Source organism: Bacillus rossius, chromosome 16, assembly GCF_032445375.1.
Source record: "Bacillus rossius redtenbacheri isolate Brsri chromosome 16, Brsri_v3, whole genome shotgun sequence".
In the NCBI taxonomy this organism is placed as follows: domain Eukaryota; kingdom Metazoa; phylum Arthropoda; class Insecta; order Phasmatodea; family Bacillidae; genus Bacillus; species Bacillus rossius.
This window is the reverse complement of record NC_086343.1, coordinates 19,729,198-19,751,419: the sequence shown is the minus strand read 5'-3', so window position 1 is coordinate 19,751,419 and position 22,222 is coordinate 19,729,198. Positions and strand designations below refer to the sequence as shown.

Below are 22,222 nucleotides of genomic sequence, written 5' to 3'. Positions count from 1 at the left end.
CATGTGTAAAGCGACAAACACTACAGAACAAAAGGATACTGAACATTAAGCACTAAATAAACAAGTTAACATTACACTCGCAGATTGTAAAGAGGGTGCACAAGGAGCTATGAACGCAGCTTACGGAAAACGTTCAAAGTTAAACCATCACTTTATTTACAGTACGTAAGTTAAAGAATGGTGTATAGTGATGAAGGGTGACAATGCATTTACATTATGTAGCAATGAGAGGTTCACTGCAGGAGATATGTTCGGCCTGCCCGTGGGTCGAGAGACAACTGACATGGCCCGACAGTCCGAAACTACCTAGGGTCACGTTTCCCGTGCTAAGTACTCATAGCGCAAGAACGGGCTGAGATTTTCAGTGTAGTCACAAAGTAAATATTAATAAGAAAGACAAGTGATGAAGTTATTTTAATCAACAATGAATGATTAAATAAATAAATTACGTTTGGGATCTAAGTCCGATGGACGAGTACATACACTGCAAAGGCGGATGAACACATTGCCACTCCTTGATAGCCACGCGGGCGGCTATCAACCCATCGACCACAGGGTCGTTTCCTTCGCTGCACTAACTTACAAAACCGGTGTGTTCGTTGTATGCACACACTTAAGGGGTGGGTGTCAATGTGGCATAACTGCCTGTGCAGTTATGCCACATCGACAGTCTACGACACAGCACACTTTCACACTTGTGTATTTACACATTCTTATTCACACTCATATCTGTTCACTCAACTGTATACTGAAATACTCCTGTAAATGTGTTTAAAATATGTGTGTACCATACAAATTTTCTATCTCTCTGTGAAGTTACACTTATAATGCATGTGGTGGCCATGCATGCATTTTAACAAATATGTATGGCAAAGTTAAATTTTTAATTTATAAAATGTCGAGGGGAGTGATATGCTATTCATTACTTTTCATGAGATTAAAAATTACTGAAATATGGTTAAATTGTTTTTAATAGTGGGGAGGATGGGAGTGGGGTGAATCAATTCGTACACTGTTTGATTTAAAATTATTTCCTTTTGTTGGTGGGAATAATAGATTTTTGTAATTATGCATGTGTACGTATGTGCGCATGCAAGCATGTGCGTGTTGTGTGTGCTTAAAGCTTGTACAGTAATGCATTCATTAAATAATATTACTGCACAAATTCCTCACCATTTGATAAGCACTTTTATTCTCTCAGTGGCTTGATGTTGCAGAGGGTTAGACGTTAGAGTATTCAAACAGTAAGACTGAAACCAATTATATTTAAAACCACTGTTACATGGCACAGCTAAACAATTCAAGTAATATATTTGAATACTCAATTTGCTTCATTAAGAAGAAAGTGCTTTTCAGGTTACATGGAAATGTAATGTTCACAGCTCAAATTATTCACAATTGTTATGCTTAGTTTCAATGTTTATTCGGGATTGGTTTTTAACTGCATGCTTAAAAATACCATTACCACATGATTTTTCAGTGTTGCCATTTACTCAAACAAAATAAATTAGTTTATGTATATTTTATTTACCTGTTAATACCCTGAAGAACTTGCAAAACCTGTTTAGTTTGAATGAGAAGTAGTCCTGATCGGAACAAGTTCAGAATACGTGTAACTGGGTTAAAACTTGTTCCAATGAAGTGGTTCAAAGTGCTGTGTAACCGTGGCCTCAAACAGCAGCGTTAACAAAAGGAAAGGAGAGAGTAAATAAAGTCACAAAAATAGCATTTATTACAAAAATACAAACTTTGCTTGCACGTCTCTTATTCGCCACCAGCTCTTCGGAACCGGGAGCTACAACTCGAGGTGGGAGCGCTCGGCTGCAGCCAGTTCCTTGTCAACGTCGCGGAACCATCGCTCATACACAGACACCGGGTCGATCATCCAGTGCTTGTGGAAAGACACGGGAGACTGCACCGCCAAGTACTCCGGCGCGTAATCCACCGGCCGGGCCTGAACCACACAAACCACCACAGTGCATACAATTATTTGTTTGGAGCCCAACAACACTAAACATACCAATACTTCTTAATGCGCAACACAGTATCTTACAGTATCATTATCAAAATACTCCATCTCGGTTTCAACACAGTTCCAAGAGTTCCAAGTGATGGATCTTAGTGTGAGATAAAGAATTTAGGGTGTTGATGGTGGTTAAAATGAAGGAGGTTAATTGATGGTGTTTGCATGCTGTGGTGAAATCAGTTGAATAGCAATTGGGACTTGAACCCGTGCTATGTTATTCGCCAGTCACTGACTTTATAAGAGCAGTACGTAAAAGAATGACATTCGACGCCACTAACACAGGGGAATCATTTCAACCAGCTCACTCTGCCACATGTGTACATCTCTGGATGAGCACAAAAAAATCAGAAAAAAATATTGATATAAACTCCCGAAGGAGATTGCAAAGCCTGCTGCAATAAATTATTTTTTGTTTAAATGTAGCAATTCAAGCATTATTAAAAATTAAAAACAATTTTAATTAAAGCTAAATGAGGTATTGCTAGAAAAATAGTATCAGTACATATATGTCTCATGCTATCACTTACATTCCTCAGAATGTTTACTTACTGCATGAAGATCCAGTTCACACAGCAGGGTGATTGCACCTTCTACTTTCAGAGTAAGTAAAAATACCTACCCACTGAACTAATTTCACGACATTTTAAATATATCACGAGTACAGTTTCCAAATTCTAGAAAGAAAACAGCTATGTCCCAGCATCAGACCGACCTGGTGGAAGAGGGGGGAGTGCACGACGGGAACCCCGAGCCGGGCCAGGCACACCCCGAGGAACATGTCGTCGGGAGCCGAGGGCGAGGAGCAGCGGCAGTAGTCGGAGGCCGCGACGCTCGCCACCGCGTCCCGGCCGAGCGCCACCCCAGCGCCCCCCGTCAGGTAGTTGTAGCCCTGGGAGGGGCGCAGCAGCCGGTAGCCGTAGCGCTCGCCCAGCGCCAGCGGCCGGGACGCGTCGAAGCAGGCCAGCAGCTGCTGCAGCCGGCCCACGCTGCGGGAGAAGGAAGCACTTGAGGTGTGGGCCCCCAGGGCCTCGCACCTAGCGGGACCCCCGCGACACCCCCTTTCACTCCTCGTCCTCGTTAGTCTAGTTTTCTGTGAAAAATATATACATTTACAGGAAAGGATGAATGGAATTGTTATTAGCATGTAGTTCAAATTAAGTTTTAATTTTTTTTTGTACTAAAAACAACTCAAAATTCGTTCCCTAAAATTAAGGGACTGGCCGTGACTTATCTAAGGTTTTGGGAGCGGTAACGTGCACTTGGAATTCAGTCAGGGTTCAGGAGTAGCATAGTGACACCTAAACTGTAAATTTGTCTTGGAATAGCAGCCTAAATTAGGTATAATTATAAAAATTAACAATTTCCCCTCTCTTATGCTACCACTTACATTCCTCAGAATGTTTACGTTCCGCGCGCAATTTATCAAACATGTACGACATATGTATAAAGAACCAGTTCTAACTGTAGTTGGACCTTATGCTTTCAGAGCATCTAAAAATACCAGATGAACTAATTTCACAACTTTTACAGGATCTTTAAACAAAAAAAAATTCTTCTAACAATTTTTTTTATGACTAGTGTCTTTTTTTAAAATACAAAATAAGCAAAATAAAACTTAATAAAAAAATAGAACTGCTATTCACATGAATGTGCCCGTTTAGATGTTGTAAAGCTAAGACCTATTCAGAGATAATTTCCACATGATTTAAAAGGACAGTCCCAAACTAATAAATATTTTGTGCAAAAATAAAACTGAAGTGAGGCATCAAAAAATGAAATGAAAGTTAACAAAGAGCTTTCCAGCACCATTAATGTTGTTTTCAGGACTTTTCTGTGACTTTCATGATCTGTAAAATATGCATGGTTAAAAATAAATCATTGTAGTACCTTGACTGCCATGTATGTATCATTTTTTTGGAAGATGAAAAATACTTCAACGAAGATCAAATCACCTCAAGATGGTGTCGTCATCGACCAGGACCACCCACTTGACGTCTGCCATGTCGACCAATCGAGCGGCGACGTGCCTCAGGATCGCAGTGGTCTTCCCACAGTGGCCTTGCTCTGTGTTCGGGACACCCACATTGATCGTAGGGATCGTCTCGTCTGAGAAAATTCAAGAAAATCATAAGTCAAACACTGTACTCGCACATTTATCGCACGTACTTAATCTCTTAAGAAAGATTTTTTTGACTTGTGGTTCAAGCATTGGAGGCAGAGCATAAAGATTTGTTATCACTTACTTACAACTGGAGGCATTACATGAATTAAAAGTCTCAATATTATTATTTTAATTTTATTATCAGTTTATGTGCCACATTTACCCGAAGATATTGCGAATCTGAAAATAATGTGATCCCAAACTTTTTGATTATGAGTTTACAAAAAAGTCTTTATGAATTGGAAATCGCAATTCAAGTATGTAGCACTATTACGATAGTTGGTATCAGGTGGCGAGAAGGAATAAATAGAGGAATAAATGGGCTTAATGTCTCATTGACATTAAAGTTACCAGAGACGATGATTATGGGACTATGGAATGAAGTGGGGGGGGGGGGGGGGGGGGGGGGAATGGGAATACTCTGAAAAAAACATACCAGTTTAACGTAACATTCGCCACATTTCCCCACTTAGGTAACATCCGGGTCTGATCTTGCTGGGAATCGAACCCAAATCACCTTGTTTAGAGAAGAGTGATCTTACCACTCAACCACAACGATCTCATTTTAAATTCAGACTCGATATATTTCATGCTACAGTACTGACACTCGTCAATGCAATGCAGTCTTTCACATTTCTGTATGCTTCTGGACAACTAAATCCATTGTCATTCTCAAAGTTCCAGTCAACTTCATTATTTCAACTGTTGTATTCAGTGGCGCATACATATGGGGGGCGCGGGGGGCATGTAACCCTCCTTCCTTTTTTGATGCGGCCACCCAGCACCAAGCGCAGTTCACGACAAGGGGTGGGTGCACCCCTGCCACATATTTGAACGAATTAATACACTTACCCAGAACGACTTCATTATTATACATAAAAACTAAATATTTTGCTCGAAATGACTTAATTTACTACTACACCCACAGCTCAAGATGTCATTTAGCACCTCCCCCTGAGTTTTTTCTGTACCCGCCACTGGCAACTTCAACAAACTCTTAACATTTTCCTTGGCATTCTTTCGCTTTGCATCCTCTCAGTGTACCCACAACATTTTATTCTACCTTTCTTTTTTGTAACTTCCTTAAGAGCCTCATTAAACTTTTAAACTTTTGTTTTACCACCAAGCAGTCTTTCTTACCATCTGCTTCGCTGAAGAAGCCAAGGTGGACGGCATGTTTAGCCCAAGTGCGCTTGACTATGGGCACCCTGTCTGTGTGAAACTTCTTGCAAGTTTTCACAGCAAAATACATGGATTTTTTCGGGATGGGTTCACCCTGCAACACACGGAAAAATATTTTCCATTTGAAATCAATCTACAACAAAAATATCTCTATTGTATACTTTGAGCTCTCCAAATGCAGGCAAATTATATAACACAAATCAATGATCACACTTCATGAATACCTAATGTATTATGTATTTATTAATTGAAGATATCTAAACCATACAGCGGATGAGATATATATCAACATTATAATTTTATCAACCTGCCAACGTGTAACAAATTCATCACTTCATTGTTCTGTAATGATATTAATTATAATTAAAATACTTCAGGATGTTTTAACATCTGTAGTTTTAGCCTCATAAATAAATGCAGGAAAGCAATGAACAATAAAACAAATATATTAATGAGATAAATAAATTAATAAACATAATTAGAACCGCGTTAATTGCTGTGAATTTGAATAGTAACAAACAGAGTGAAAAATGTATTTCCGACAGAGAGTACCCTACATCATTCCATTTATACTATAAGTGGGCGTACTTGCATTATTGAGATTTTTTTAAATAAAAAAATCATTAAGTATGTTGTATGAACCACAAAATAATATAACAGCATGACTTAATCAAATCATGTCTCACAAACTTAAGTTATGACATTAATAACAAAATTTGTGACGAAAGTGTATTATTTTGTTCAAGGTCACATAGATGTAACTATACTAGTTTTCACCCGGGGCAAGAACTCATTTGATGAAACATTTGTAAGCAACTATTACCTATTGATAAAAAAAAAAAAAATAGAATTAACTCTTTCAAATTTTATTATGAAGAACAAGTAAAACTAACAGACATTTCTCCAGTTACATTGCAGTTAAGGACTTTAAATTTAGGTTGTTTATTTGGATCATTAATGAAAATGATTTTTCATACCAATAGTATAATTTTATTGCTATTTTAAATATTCAATTTCATTATTGCCCTATACACTTTAACCCTGTACAAGAATATTCAGGGTGTACCGTATTTACTCACATATAGGTCGCGGCAATTTTACCAGATTTGATGGGGAAAAAATGAAGTGCAACCTATATGTGAAGAAAATTTTTTTTTAAATTTTTGAGGAATTTTTTTTTGCAATATTTTGCTTTAAAATGCGAAAAAGAAGTTTATATAAGTATAGGCAAATTTATTTACAATGTACACATACAGCGAAACCCCTTATTTACGTTACCGTTATTTATGTTTTCCCGTTATTTGCACTATATTTTCTTCAGGTCCCGTTTAGTTCCCATTTAGTCCAATACAATACTTTCACGCAAATTACGACTCAAAAAATACCGTTGGTTCTTTAAGAGTAGATAAGATTAGCTAGTAGGTCTAAAAACATAGTGAAAAACCAAACGTTTATAGTCGGCAATGAACATTTTAAATCGCAAAATATACATATTTTATAACATGAAAAGTTGCTTTTATTTCTAAACATGTAATAATTTAAGCCTAGGCGTGTAAAAGTCCGAGTAATTATAGCAGGAGACAATCTAAAATGCACGAGGGAAAAACGTAAACTCACAAATGTATGAACGTGGCTGATTGTTAATTTCTGATACTGTATTTATGTCACAACTTAGCCGAAATACTGGTACGAGACAAACTTCACAAGATAAAATGAGCGGAGCCTTGGTAACTGTTTTATACGTATTTTATAATTTCGGAAGCATTATACAGTTGACGCATATTTTTTAAACTAACAATTTATTTCTGGGGATCGTAATTAATTAATTATTGGTAATTGGTATCAAGTCATCAAGATGGACGTAAACTTGAACATGTCACGGCAGCGAGAAAACTGGTGCGTATACCAATAAACTGGTATTAGAACTGGACAAAATTGGTACACGGGAGGTGGAGCTTATATTTTTTTCCGCTAAGCTCGCATCTATTGGCTGGCTGCTGATGCAAGGTCACGAGTCTGGGCGGAGCGTTGAGTGAGTTATACTGCGCATGCGCAGCTCAGTGAACAAAGAGAGCCAGCAGGCGCGCCGTAACAGCAGCTGATCGAGTACAATGAATGACCTTTCTCCGCGCACAGCGTGGTAATGAATTACCGGTGCGACCTATATGGGGGGAATCTTAAATACCAAATTCAAGACCTCAAATTATGGGTGCGACCTATCTGCGATGGCGAGCTATATGCGAGTAAATACGGTATACATGAAAATATTGTGTTCATGCTCAGTGGGTGAAATAGCAGTGCCGTAACATTTAATGTGCCCAATCGTATATCAGGTTATTTATGGGGACTATGGTGCATCTATGGTAGTTATTGTTTGTCAGTAGTAACTATGGTGCTTCATTCGTGTTCATTCGTCACTTGTTCATTTATCTTCAAGTCCATGTGTGCCATTATTATTTTTAGCTAGGCGGGCAGTAAAATATACGTGTATTTTGGACGTTTATATCTTTTAAATCATGGATGGCATAAATATAATGTAATCATAATTATGATGATAATGTGCTAAATGACTGCAAATACATTCAAACAAAAATGAAAATCATAAATACAGTACGAGATGATGTAAAACCAGCCACTATGGCTAGCAAATTTAATACTTAATTACCTAAATTGTTAATAATAATGAAATGATGGGAGAAATTGTCACATGCTAAAATACATAAACTATAACGAATACCTTTTTAACCAATTCTGCATTATCTAATCACGTTCCTACCTGAACTGCATTGTACAAGCTTCACAATAAATAGGTATATAATCAATAATAGATTACTCCCAGTTTGTATTAGTGATGTTTCATGAGTATTTTGTTATTTCCCTAGACCAAACAGTGACATACTTCAATTAGGCTTGAATCGAGTACTTAAAACTCAACTTAAATTGACTCAAAATTTTGAGTACTTGTGCACCCCTACTGAAATTAATTTTTTTAAAAATATTTAGCATAATTGAAATAATAAAATTAATCTAAGTTTCAAAGAGTATTAATTTTTATTTGTGCTAATATCAGAATTTTGTCGCAATATATAAAATAGTATTAAAGTGATAGTATGAGAAATACCAGAGTGTATTTCTCAAACAAGATGGAACCACAGAGCTCTCTTCATAATTTTTCAACAGGATACTTTTTAGTATGTCATTTTTAAGTCTGGCACATTCTGTAATCTGTCACCAATCAAGCCATTTACAAATATAATTTTTTTGCGTGAATTCAAGCATTTATTGACCTTGACTGCCAGGTCACAGCGAATCCAACAAGATAAAACTCTGCAGAACTGACATGTTAGGTTAATCCGTGATAATTTTTTTGAAGCTGAGATCAGAACCATAGATTCATAACGGGATTTTTCTGAACAATAACGCTTATGAGTTATAACGGTTCGTTACTTACAAAAATAAAAAGATTTTTAAGCGTCGATTGTAGTGTTTGTTTTATTCCTTCAAATTAGGATGCACAGAACAATCCAGAACACTTTCAGTGGTTCATTCACTCGTTTCATTCGTACATTCGCCTGTCGAGAAATCCTCGCAGCCCGGGCGATGAAATTTGATAAACAAAAATAACGTCGATTAAGTCTTTCTCAACAACCTTTTGCAGGAAATATCCTAACTAAGTGTGGCCTAGAGCACAGCCGCCGAAATGCGGCCTCGCCTGGCAGCGATTGCCCGACGACTGGTGAACTCTGGCCACTCTCTTCTCCACGCAGGGAGGAGAAGTCACCTGACCTCACCGACCAATCACACGCACGCTTCATTCATTCTTACAAATACCAGCCAATTACAGAACAAGTTACAACACATGAAAAATCTTTTACATACAGAACATTGGGCTTCCCCTGATCGGTCTCTTTTCAATTTCACATCGAAATCGGGGACTTCCATTTTCGTTCTCTCTCCCACACCGTGAGACAGCAGTTATCACTCAGTTCCCACGCAGGGGGGAAATTACCGTCTTTATCTCGGTTGGCGGGGAAGCACTGTTCCTTTCTCACTCCCACTTACAGGCCTCTCATGCCTCTCTTTCTAACCATCACACAAGCCCAGACACAGTCCCGTGATTTATAATTATATTACACTACGTTAATAAAATTTAAGAACAGCAATCATAATACAAATTACTTTACAACATTAAAATCATTTAGAAATAACCTGAAAAAGTAGGCCTAAACAGGTAAAAATCTAGTACAACGGCTCATTTGTGAATAATTTCATAAAAAATAGTAATGATTAAAAACGTCTGTTAAAATACAAAATACCTTCTTAAAACACATAGCAAGCGAAAATAACATATATTAATAGCCATAGCATCTGATTATATTGTCTCATAACATACACACCACTCTAAAAACATTGACTCATTTATATTTACCTATACAGAAAAGAAGTTTAAAAGAAAATTATTTAATTCGGAGGGCAGGGTTCTGCAATGCTACAGAGTATTTGTTTTTACTACACAGCAGCTAAAAGTAACATGTTTTAAACATTACTGTACTTACTGTACACAAAATTTTTCTTTCGTTTTCCTACTAAAACTATAGTGACGTTCAATGACCGGGCATAATCGCTAGAGCCACAGAATTTTCGCGGATTCATTTAGTCGCAAGCCAGAATGCAAACCTCCACACTGTCACACTGTGTTCATGATTGGACCGCAGTTATCTGGACACGCCCCTCTACGACTGTGAGCCAACGGCGCCCAGCCAGGAGAGAAGTAAGCGAATCAGGTAGTGCCAAATAACAAGGATAAAAATGTTCTCGCTAAGAAATCAACCAATGGAAAAGTAAACATGGGTCGAGCACACCTATAACTTTGAATTCTATCCTGAGGCTAGAGGAATCCGCGAAATTTCCGGGACTCTAATAATCGTCCAAAAGACACACGGCTGTAGTCACCAATGTGCTGGAATTAAAAGCTGTTAACGTACTACGCCAAGCTTAGATAACTGGACTGGCAAAAAAATGAAGGAGGGACCAGCTACGCAGCCGTGAAAAGCCAGAATCCGCTGACAGCAGCGGCGACGCACGCAATCCCGACGACACTCACGCACGGCTCAGGCGGGGAGACGTACGAGGCGCACTGCGGCTGGTCGTGGAGACACAGGGCCTCGGAGGGGGTCAGCGACGGGCCTCTCCCGCCGTCCCGCACGAACAGCGCCAGCTCGTGGGCCGGGTCTATGGAGAAGTCCATCTTCCGGACGCTCTCCGAGGCCAGTCGAGCGGAGAGTCTGCGCCAGAGGTCACACAGGGAAAAATAATCTGAGTGTGCTTAACTCCCAATGTGCAATAATACACAAATATAACTTAAAACAAATATGGAGTGCTACCTGGAGAGCAAATAAATAACTCTGAAAGTGACAGGTTAAGCATTAAGTTATACCAAAAGTTATCTCTAAAAATCCCCAGTAGATGCACGGCATCACTTGAACTAGTGCATTTAATGACAGGTAACATTATGAGTAGGGACACCTGTATTTCGCTATTTCATTTCGTGTCAAGGTATTTCACAGAACACTGTAGCTTTTTCTAAGAGTCATGGCAAATTGTGAGGGTGCAGCAGTACGGTGACCACATTCTCATTGGCCCCGTCAAGAGCGGGACGACACATCTCACCGACCTCAGCCAAATACCACAGGAGAAAAGCTACAGTATTTTGTGAAATACCTTGACACAAAATGTATTCGTGAAATACAGGTGTCCCTAATTATGAGCATTTTTAGATTAATAGTCGAATATTCTTCACTCATTTCTCTAAGAATAACACTACAAAAGGTTTGGTTAGCCAAGTACTTAATTTTATTTTAAGTAATAATTTGTGCAAAATGACAGCTTAGGGCATCACATAGGTCCATGATGGGATAATAAGATATTGAGTATGGAACTTGTAATTGACTTTCTTGCTCACCTGCTGTGTTTACCCTCATGCTCAAGAAAACAATAATTAATAATGTGTATGTGTACTGCGTGTGTGTTAAAGAAGAGCAGTATGAAGAAATGAGTGTTAAACACCACAACTTTACCACCTATTCAACAGCGCACGGCTCATTGCAAATCCAGAGGAAATGTGAGGATACTTGAATAGCTGCGGGTTGTCTGCGAAGGCAAAGTGATGAATGATTGTGGCTTCCCTGTCATGCAGCGCACGACCTAGCCACATTTCCTGCAAAAAAAAAACACAGCCTTTTATTTTGCACTTAATTTTTTATATCTTAATGTTAAAATGGTAACCCTTCATAGCACCTTTTACGCAAAAAAAAAAAGTGTTTCATCCCAAAAAAGTAAAAGAAAAAAAAACGTAGTTGGATACATCCATTAATAATTTACACTAAAGTTATTATTGAACTTTGTACAAAGATCTTCTACATCATTTGCAAAAGTATGCAAGCTTGAATCAAGAACTGATGACATCTCAAAAATAATGTCCTGAAAAATTGATCTATTTAACTTTCACTGGAGAGAGAGAAAGAAAGAAAAAAAAATTAAATCTTAAGCTGATATTCATCATTTTATTGATAAAAAGGAGAGGCAACATTTAAAGGCCATTTTAACTTAATAAAAAAAATTAGGCAAAAAAAAAAAAAAGCTACAAAGTAACAGTAAACACCTGTAATCCACGGGTAAAACATCTCGGGATTAGTGGTGGTGACATCACACTGCCCTACTGCGTAGCACCCAGACGACTGACCTTGCAAGTTCTTGCACGAGTTATTGTTGCATAAGGCCCTGTCCTTCCCACAACCGCAGGAGAGGGGAGGTTGTAAACTGCCAAGCAAAAACTGTCTAAACGTGTCACAGAACTATGCAACGGAACATATTCTTTTCAATGTCCAATCATTATTACTATTTTCGTAAACTGTGACCACTTATGTGTTTACTAGTGTACTGATCCCTCGAAAGTGACCAGAAAGGTAAACTTTTATTTCTAAGCAGTTTTCAAGAACCTACCAGTTTTTTTAAATCTCCAGGAATCTGGTTACTTTATTTTCATAGCACAGTGTGGTGGTAACGTTCGTTATGGCAGAAAGCCGAGCCAAACTGGCTCATTGCTTGCCCACACAGCTGTCACTAGTGTAGCGTAAAATAACTGGCTGATCGCTGTTGGTTGGGATGACGTTACTGCTCCTGACTATCACACAGTTACCACTCTACAGCGAAGGGGAAGTAAAAAAGCTGAAGTTTTCACTGTAACATTCTTCTCTGTGGTAGCTCTTGCTTAAACAGCATTTGTTTTTTTAAGTTCATAGGGCGTTCAAATTTTTGGATCATCTGGTACAAAAATTGCCATTTTTTTTTTTGCCATTTATCAATTTAATTGCTGAGGTTCATATGAAGTAAAACTAATCCTAGAAAAGAAGGTATAGCATAAAGCTGACCTGTAGTTTATCATGTTCAGCCAGATGATTCAGCAATCTTCTCAACTTAAATCTTGTCTGACTGTCGCCAAATACAACCCATGACGCGTTCGTGCCATGGCGAAGGTTTAATCTATAAAAAGAATACTACACTGAGACCTATACCCTACTATTTAACTTATTGCAAAGCAGCTTAAAAACAGTTTTTTATAAACAAACTAAACATGTTTAGTTTTACAATTAACTAAAAGATGCTATAGTTTGCAGCCAAAATATGTTAATCTCACTTTTGAAGAGTTATAAATAATTAAAAACAAACACAATGAAATATGAATTACTGTCCTAAAAAAAAAAAAAAAAAAAATAGCTGTATAATTATATTTTTTAGCTACTCAAGACAGAAATTATAAAAAGCAAACCACAGTTTGTAAGTTTACATCAATATCTTTTAGCCAGCATATTAACTTGTATGATACGAACTCTAGAGTTTTATTTGTAAAGACAGGTCGACAGCAAGTTAAGTACTTTTATATGTTGTGATGAGCTCACTTAGTAATGCCTTGATAAACTAAGATAAGAGTTGAGACTTGAAATCACGCATATTTCCAAACAGAAATTTATTTTCAAAAGTGTTATCTGAATGTAGATAAACTATGCTGGAAGGGAATTAACATCCATACTGTGCATTCCAAAATTGTGGAAATAATTTACCATTATCTATCTCAGCGATGTCCAAATTCACTCTATTTAAGGGCTAAATATCACTTTTGTAACTAGTGCAAGGGTCAGACACATAGGAACTAATATTATATTTCACCACTTTTTTTAATGTCTTATATGTTATATACAATAACCAATAAATACATTATACAAATAAAAAGTCTTTCGTAATAGTACTTAAAAATAATGTGTTTTTAAATAACCATGGTAGAGACAAAATTATACAATGAATAGTGATAAAAGCTAAATAACAACAAAATTGAAGTTAAAACACAGCCAAACACCGAAAAGGAAGTCATACACAGCCAATCACCGAAACGGATGTCAGTACACAATATAACACCAAATTCCAAGGCTAAACACAAAAGACGCAAAATTCGCCTTAATGACATCATTTTTCCATTAAAATATAGAATATTTTTCATCTATATTTTGTTTACATTTTCTTTAAAAACCTAAAATAATATGTACTAATTAACAAAATGAATTTTGTTTCATTTTATAGTTTTTTAAAAGTTAATAATAGCAGTGTATAGCTGATACTATACAAATATGGCTAAAGGCCTACAGAGAAACATCACAAGTAAACGTTTAAGTATATGTACAGTATTTGGGATTTTAACATTGCATAATGATTGTTTGATTCATTTTAATAGTGAAAAAATTTGGCTTTACACAATGTAATTTAAAAAAAAAAATGTTTAGCTGTTCTTTTAATTTTCATATATATAACTTTTTCATGCCCTAACGAAATATTGAATGTTTTAGTTACAGCTTTTTGGTTAACTTTCATCAATATATGTAGAATTCCTTTATATACACTTTTCAAGTATCTTACCATGAAATGTTGAAGCAGTTGATCAACGTAATTTTGCTTATTATTAGCCTATAAGTGTATAAATTTTTAATAACAATAAATATGAAATCCACTAATTTAAATCTATAAATACGGTACATAAAAAAAAATATATATATTTTAGATTATTTCTGTGAGAACACTGTGGTTTCCTTACACTGGCTTCAGACAAAGTTTATTTGTTGTTGGAAGTGGCATGAAACAATGTCGTGAGCCGGATCTTGTCCAAGGATTGTTAGCTGGTCATCACTGATCTAAGTGAACCCCTTTGACATGAGACTCATGGATGTTGTAAGATGAATACACATCAACTAATACTACTTTAGTGCCAAAGCACCTGAAATTCAATTAAAAAATTTAAAACATTGCAGCACTCCTATGATTACAACTTCCCCGAAAACCAGAAACCTACGTTTGTATCATGGGGAGAACCGTCCATGAACCGGGATGTTGAAACTCTTCATGTGTCAAGTAGATCACAGGCGAGTCCTGCCAACACAACACGTACAGTAGTACCAATTGTTGTATAGTTTACCAATCACGTATTACAGCCGCCATCACTCTTTAATCTGGCATTCTTCTGCTTTTCGTAAACAGACTCCACTTGGATACCTTGAGCAGTTTTAAAATGGCACTGGTTTTTTCTGAAGCTCAAGTTGTATTATACACAATCTTCACGAATAAACATAATTTATAAAAACCAGAAACAAATTCACCAATAGTTTGTGTTTTTAAAAAACGAAACTGGTCAAAAACTTAAGCCACAAAATCTTATCTCAAGGTGTACTACTGCTCAAGCAATAAAACTATAAAAAAAAAAACCTCAGCTGAACTAAAGCAATTGAAATGACAAATCATACGGAGGAAGTGTGATTATTTCCAGCTAGTGTGGCAGACCACTGCCCGAGACTCTGCGGGCAGCAGTGGTCGGTCGCCACTGGACTAGGGTGCTCGTGAAGTGTGCCGTCGGCAAACTAGCGGTACCTGGCCGCCGTCTTCCGACTGCCCCAGCAGGTGCTTCCTCGCCAGCTCGGCTTGAGTCTCTGTGTAGGACGTGCCGCCCTGGCTCAGCACCACAAACACGACGTCGCACGGCGCTGCAAGCACACGCCCCCCGGTGCTGTGGCAGTTCGCAGAGTTCCAACACTCTTACTCTAGACAAATTTTCCTGAGTTCCCTCTGATTTCTTGGTCCAGCTGGGAGAGGTTGGGTAGGCCTCCACCGGACCGCGGGTTCACTGGGTGATTGAGGAGTCCCAGCGTGAGGCGGGAGACCGGGGCAGGCGCCAGAAGTGATGAAAACTCCAGAGGGCTAAGGGAGGTGGTACACAAGCTGGGATGGGTAGCCTCAGCCTCTATGTATAGCCAAAGCTCTAACGCCCTTCCCGGTTGCGTATGCGGCGTATCCGCATCCATGCCCATGGGGGCCCCAGGGCGGTAGGGCCTATCGGCTAAGAGCGCTCGGTCATCAAAGAAAAAGGGGGGGGGGGAACCCCTTGTAGACTTGTACTTGATTTCTTGGTCCAATCAAACTTTGTTTCCCCCTTGTCTCATTGATTTTTTTTGCAAGATAACATAAACATATTACAATAAAAATTTTGTTACGAAGTGGCTGGCCAACCAGCTGGTGCACCAGCCCACAGGAGGGGCACAATGCAAGTAGACTGTCTCCTATCAGCACATTAATCCGATTAGCAGCAGCTCCCCTCTCCTAACCCCTCTGACGGTTCAAGTATTAAAACAATTATTAATCCAGTTTGGAAATTTATATTTTGTCAGTGTACCTGATTTTGAAAAACTAATGTTTCAGTTCTATGTCAAACTAAAAACATGAAACTTGGTCCATTAAAAAGGGAAGGGGGAATATGGGAGGGGATATACTTCCACCCCCCCTTCCAAAAAAAAATTCTCAAAAATCCATCATTTCTACAAACAAAAGAAAAGACTTTGAAAGCACACTGCAGAAAAAAAAAAAGGTTCTACAAACCCCCACCACAAAAATTAAATAGGAACTGCGTACGTTGCTGTCCATGAAGTACAAATTTTCTGGTCTGTAAGATTTCTTGTCAATTTGATACATGTCAATAATTTGCATTCAAGGCATTTTCTCCCTGAATTTGTCATTAACTGATGACAGAATACTAGCATTTAAAATTAGTCCTAGTACATACACTGTGTATTAACACTAGTAACTGATATTTCCAACAGTATTAATAACAAATCAATTTTTTTTTTTTACATTTCATAAACTAACAATACTAGCACAATGCCAACTTAGATCACAGCTCCTATTTCCAGCATCTGTGGTATTTGTACTTGAGTTTTTAAAGGCTATCATTATTTTTTACCACTGATTCACACATATATTCTTTTTTATAATTTTTATTGCCTTGAAAAAATTACATAATTCAATTTTTAAAAACAATTAAAAATTAATAGTAAAATAAATTACTAAATAAATGAATAAATTGATAAAATTACAAATTCTCTTAAGTTTTTTTTCTCACTAAAGCATAGTAATCCACCTACCTAAACATTTGACTGGTAAAAAATAACTGCTCACAGTCAGAAGCATAAATAGTTGTTCCCAATTCCCTGCAACAAACACAAAACACATACAATGGCAGTAATCCAAAAGTAATAAAAAACATAAGATGAAAAACTTAAAAAATATTTGCTAACATTAAACATGCATGGTGACCCTTCCCAATATCACAGGTACAAAATTATTTCCAAGAGATATTGCATGTGAAAAACCTATGGACTTACCAAAATGCAGTTTCCACAAAAACGGGTTAGTCCATTTAGAGCTACAATACAATCCAACATAAAAGGGTTGGCAGAAAGTTGGATAAACGAAAATATCATGCACAATTTAAAAGAAACCTTATTGACTATTTTTACACTAAAAAATAAACTTGGAGATGGAATGTGAGAACAAATCTCTTAGAATTCAATGACATATATGTAACAAGCAGTTTTTAACTTATTTATGACAATAGTTGTTTGGAAGATCCTACACATGAAAGAAATTGCAAAATAAGAAAGAATTATGATAATAGGTTGAAAAAAAAAACTTTTTTATTCAACTTACGATCATAATTCATTGCTGTGACAATTTTTTTTTGAGTACAGGATCTTCGTACGTACTGAAACAGTAAGCTTCATGTACCACAGGATCAAGCCTTCAGGATTCAGGGATAAGCTTCAATATATGAAACAGAAAAATTAGCATATTTTTAATACTTCGTACACTATCACGGGTAAACAATGAATGGTGGCGACAGTGTGAAAACATAGATATTGTAATGTAAGCTTGAACTGTTATTTTTCATGAACAAGTATGAATTATGAAACCATTCCTTCAGAGTAAATTTAGGGACATGTGTAGTATGTGAAAACCAAGTTTTTTGATTTTTTCTCTCTTTCTGTTTTAAAAAGCCCCTAATATCCGAGTATTACCACTTGCTGTTTAAATTTAATACGTCGAAAGATCCTGGATATAACAAAAACTCGAATATCACAACAGCCTACCTAAAAACAAATTATATAGGGGGAAATAGGGCAGATTCATACAAGAGGTACCTTCATACACTAGAGATATCTGTTGTTAGACGCATATCAATTGAATGACTTATGCGTGTATGCGTAGCTTATTTACGTGTGAGTTGGCTCATGAAGTTTGACAGCATTCGGTGTGAAACGTGCGACGAGGTGACACGAAAAGTGATTCGGCCACGCGTAAGTAATTTTATAATCTCACTTTGAACATATTTTTATTGATAAAAGCTGTTTTCTAGATTATTCAGTGCTATTTAATTTAAAAGATAATAGGGTCCAGTTTGTGAATTGATATGTAACTAATGATATATATGGTTGGTTTTTTTTAGGAATATTTTTATTTCAATTTCTTGTGATGGGGTAGGTTCATACAGCAGTAAGCAGGATATATTCATACTGTATGAATATCAAGAACGGTGCTTATGTGCTTGTAAAATTAAAAAAAAAAAAAAAAAAAAGAAGTCTGTTATATACTATGTCGGACAAATCATCAAACACTACGGTTTGACAGAAGTAATGGTTTCATTTTTGAGGAAGAAATCAGGATCATCTATGAAATTTGTATTTCCAGACGTCAAAGATGAAGGATCAGTAGATCTATCAGATATAGTTTTGATATTACCGGATCCTAAATCAGCTAAGACAGCTAGGACTACTAGTATTTTAAGTTTTAACAAAGATCTCTCTTTTTATAATGTCTATTAATATAGTTATTGTAAAGATAGCATATTTACTTTTCAAGTTAATTAGGTAGTGTTGAACATTTAAGATTTCTCATGTTGATTGTCATATTTTTATTGAAATTGTTGATTATTGATACTAACACTAAATAAGAAATAAGCAATAAGACTTAGATATTTAAATACTGATATGACTGATCAGAAAGACTGTTAGGTTAACTAAGATCCTTCAGTGCCATAAAAAGTAAAACTACCTACATTTATGTTAGGCTATTCTCTTTTTTACTTAGTATTATTTGGTTATTACTTAGTATTGTGTGCTCATAGAGACTACCTAATTGCTTTTGTTTTCGAAAACGTTGTACATATATTGATATGTTGATTTTGATAAATAATTAAACATTTGACATTCAATTTGTGTATTTTTTCACATGAATGAATCTGCCCCATAGCCTGTATGAGAGTGCCCTGCATGTGGGGTACATTCATACATTTTTTTTTTTTTTATAACCTTTACAGAAAGCCACACAAGTGTATTTACACTAATCACATATTTTTGATATAAAGTCAGATAGTAAGACTATTAGTTTTTGATGAATCGATACAGACATTGATACCAGAGAAAATCCTATAAGACAAAATATAAAAACTGTATGAATCTGCCCCACTTCCCCCTAACGGGTTCTTCTGAAAATATTTTCTTTCATTAACATTTTAGGGTCATAATTCATTGTATTATCACAAGTTTTTATGTCCAGGGACTTTCAACATACTAAATTAAAACAGCAATCATTATGCACCACAGGATCAATCTATTCAGGATCATGTTATCAGGATCAAAGGATCAACTTGCATACGTGATACAGAACTTTTACTGAAACAGCAAAATGGAGCAGTAATGGATTGATTTGGTCGGGGAAGTACGAATAACTACGAAACTCTACGAAATAGGGCAACGTCCACCACGTTTTCCATAGTCAAAGTCACCGGGATTTATAGTTAATAAATAATAATAACAACAACTTTCCTCCACCCTTTCTACTATGTACCTCACTACCAGCCTCTCCATTACCTTGCCTACGTTCGACGTCAAGCTGACCGGCCTACAGTTTGCCGGGTGTGCCTTATTCCCACTCCCTTTATAGATGGGCACCACCACAGCCTCTTTCCACTGCCACGGCAGCTGTCCCTCCTCCAGTGACTGCGCATACAGTACTTGCAGGTACTTCCCGATCACCTTTCCACCCAGCTTGATGTGCCTGTTTCCTATCCCATCTGGCCCAACCGCCATCCTCACATTCAACCTCATTCAGTTTTCAGATACCGCCGTTAACATACCGAATGTTATGGTTTTTCGGAAGGGTTATAATTCTGTCAAGTATCCACTTATGTCTAAATTATTCCTAAAGCTTCTCCAGTTTTTTTAAATAATGGCCTATTTCAAATAACCTACTTATCAAGAGTTTAAATACTTCCGAACGATTTGTTTGTACAACACAAAAAAAAAATGTAAATACACGACATAAATACATCACAAAGCTAAATATATAATATAAAATATTACCTTTGATTTTCATCCCTTGATTTTATCATTCACGGCTTAGATAAATTACGTATAAACACAAACTTAACTAGTTAGCACTACTGATATGTTTATGTACACAACGAACGTAAACAAACACAGTTTGTTGCGCGCTTCGAAGCCTTACCGATTGTCATCTGTCGCACTGTCAATGTAGCTTTTTTTAATTTTAAATTCTGATAAGTGTCGCCAACATTTAAAGAGTCAGTTTGTCCTCGTTCAAACTTCGATATCAAATAGTAATCAAATTTCAGCAACAATAATGTTGCACCTGTGCCTCACCCGAGACTCGAACTCAGAACCCCTTGCACCGCAAGCCGGTGTGCATCCGACTACGTTACGGAGGTCGACACGATGACAACTAATTTTTTAACGTGGTTGACCTGAAGGTGGGGAATTGTTAGTTTGTAGTTTACTGCGTGGCGAAGTTTTTTTTTAATTCTTCGTGATTGCAAATATACGCAACAAACGATCATAATACCCTTCCTACTACTCTATTTTCAGGAACGCAAGCGAATTTTCCCGTCTATTCCTTATTTTAAACCATTTATTTAAATAGTAGGAAACGGAAGTCAGTGATCGTTCGCCTGTTGACGAAGTGGGGGTGAGTGAGCGCGCGCTTTTCGCATTACCACGCAGTACCTAACGCACTACTTTAGCACAATTGGGTCGTTTTCACGTGTCTGTTCTGGAGTACGTATGGAAACTAACATGCGGTAATTAATAGTGTCCATAAATAACATTACTAGCAGTACATAATTTTACCTGGAATTCAAACAAAGTGTTTATATAATGCAGGTATTATTGCAACCTAGTTATTATTTTATATAATTTTGAATTATGTTTTTGTTATGCTATTTAATAAACTACCAGTTTAATGTCACATAGTTTTCAATTATTGTATTTATGGCTTGTAAATGTTGACCTTTGTTTGTAAGGTAGCACTAAGTATGTAAGAATCCTTTTTAGTTAAGAAACATATCTCTTTTTTGAGGCAAGCAATACAAAATATGTACGTGGACTTATGCAGAGGCTTAAAGGATACACAATTGGATGCATGATAAACGCCTGTTGGTTGAGAATAAGGTGGGGGAAACTGATTGAACTTTACACTATATGAAACATACACATCATTAACAATGAGATCATCAGTATGATGGCACTTTAACATTACCACCCTTTTAATCTTACAAGACAATCATGGGGAGATGTGTGTTTTGTGTCATGAATGTTAAAAATAAAATTACGAATAAAAAATGTGATCAAGTGTTTCAGTACTCACCAGTGATGTGTAAACATCTAAATGCTTAATGAGCAGATTCATGAATACTCATGTTGCAAATAAACTTATAATACAAAACTCGGACATTAAGTTTAACGTAGAATTCTTTAAAATAATGCTGAGAATGATAAATATACAAAACATATTCATTTTAAGAAAAAAATTTGTAATAATATTTCCCCTTTTTAAAACCTAACTATAATTCTGTTTAACAAGATGGAAATAACCTAACCGAGTCCAACACAACATAGATTAGGCTAGGCTGAATTTTATTTATCTCCTACAATTTTTCTCAAAGTCATAGTATTCGATGTGCTTTGGGTAGTTTCGAAACAGTTATAATGTAGTACAATCTTAAGTTCAAGGACATACCTATTTTTTTAAATTATATTTATATTTTAATTATATATTTTAAAATTTTTAATGTATTTCTTTAGCATAAGTTATGATATATGGTATGGAATAAGGTGTGTATATTAAAGGTATACCTGTACAATATGTTCTTACATTTACTAAAATTTTATTTACAAAACATTTGATGTTTTTATAGCATATGTTATTATATATTAAAGGGCATAGGGTACAGGACTTACCTATATCATAATATTATAAATATATATTTATTTTAAATACTTTTAAAATATATTTGTACCATATTTTATTATATTTGCTACGAATGAAGAAAGAGCTTATGTTGAAGACATACCAATGTACTATGATTAAAGTTATAATAATATTTTATTTTAAAAAAATTTAAAACTATT

The 22,222-nt window shown here is 36.3% G+C and overlaps 1 protein-coding gene across 2 annotated transcripts; it reads right to left on the bottom strand.

Moving 5' to 3' along the window:
• Positions 1–1,709: 1,709 nt before the first annotated feature.
• Positions 1,710–20,330, bottom strand: LOC134540165 (beta-1,3-glucosyltransferase). 2 transcript variants are annotated; one of them, XM_063382713.1, is made up of 12 exons: positions 20,159–20,330; positions 17,448–17,558; positions 16,883–16,948; positions 15,339–15,451; positions 14,767–14,843; positions 12,800–12,911; positions 11,450–11,586; positions 10,474–10,654; positions 5,328–5,463; positions 3,979–4,132; positions 2,739–3,012; positions 1,710–1,954 (listed from the first exon to the last, which is right to left on the bottom strand). In XM_063382713.1, the coding sequence occupies exons 2-12, from the start codon at positions 17,458–17,460 to the stop codon at positions 1,796–1,798; spliced, it is 1,422 nt and encodes a 473-aa protein (XP_063238783.1). In that variant the 5' UTR covers positions 17,461–17,558; positions 20,159–20,330; the 3' UTR covers positions 1,710–1,795. The 2 variants fall into 2 exon arrangements, with proteins under 2 accessions (XP_063238783.1, XP_063238784.1); XM_063382714.1 differs by lacking the exon at positions 17,448–17,558.
• Positions 20,331–22,222: the final 1,892 nt, after the last annotated feature.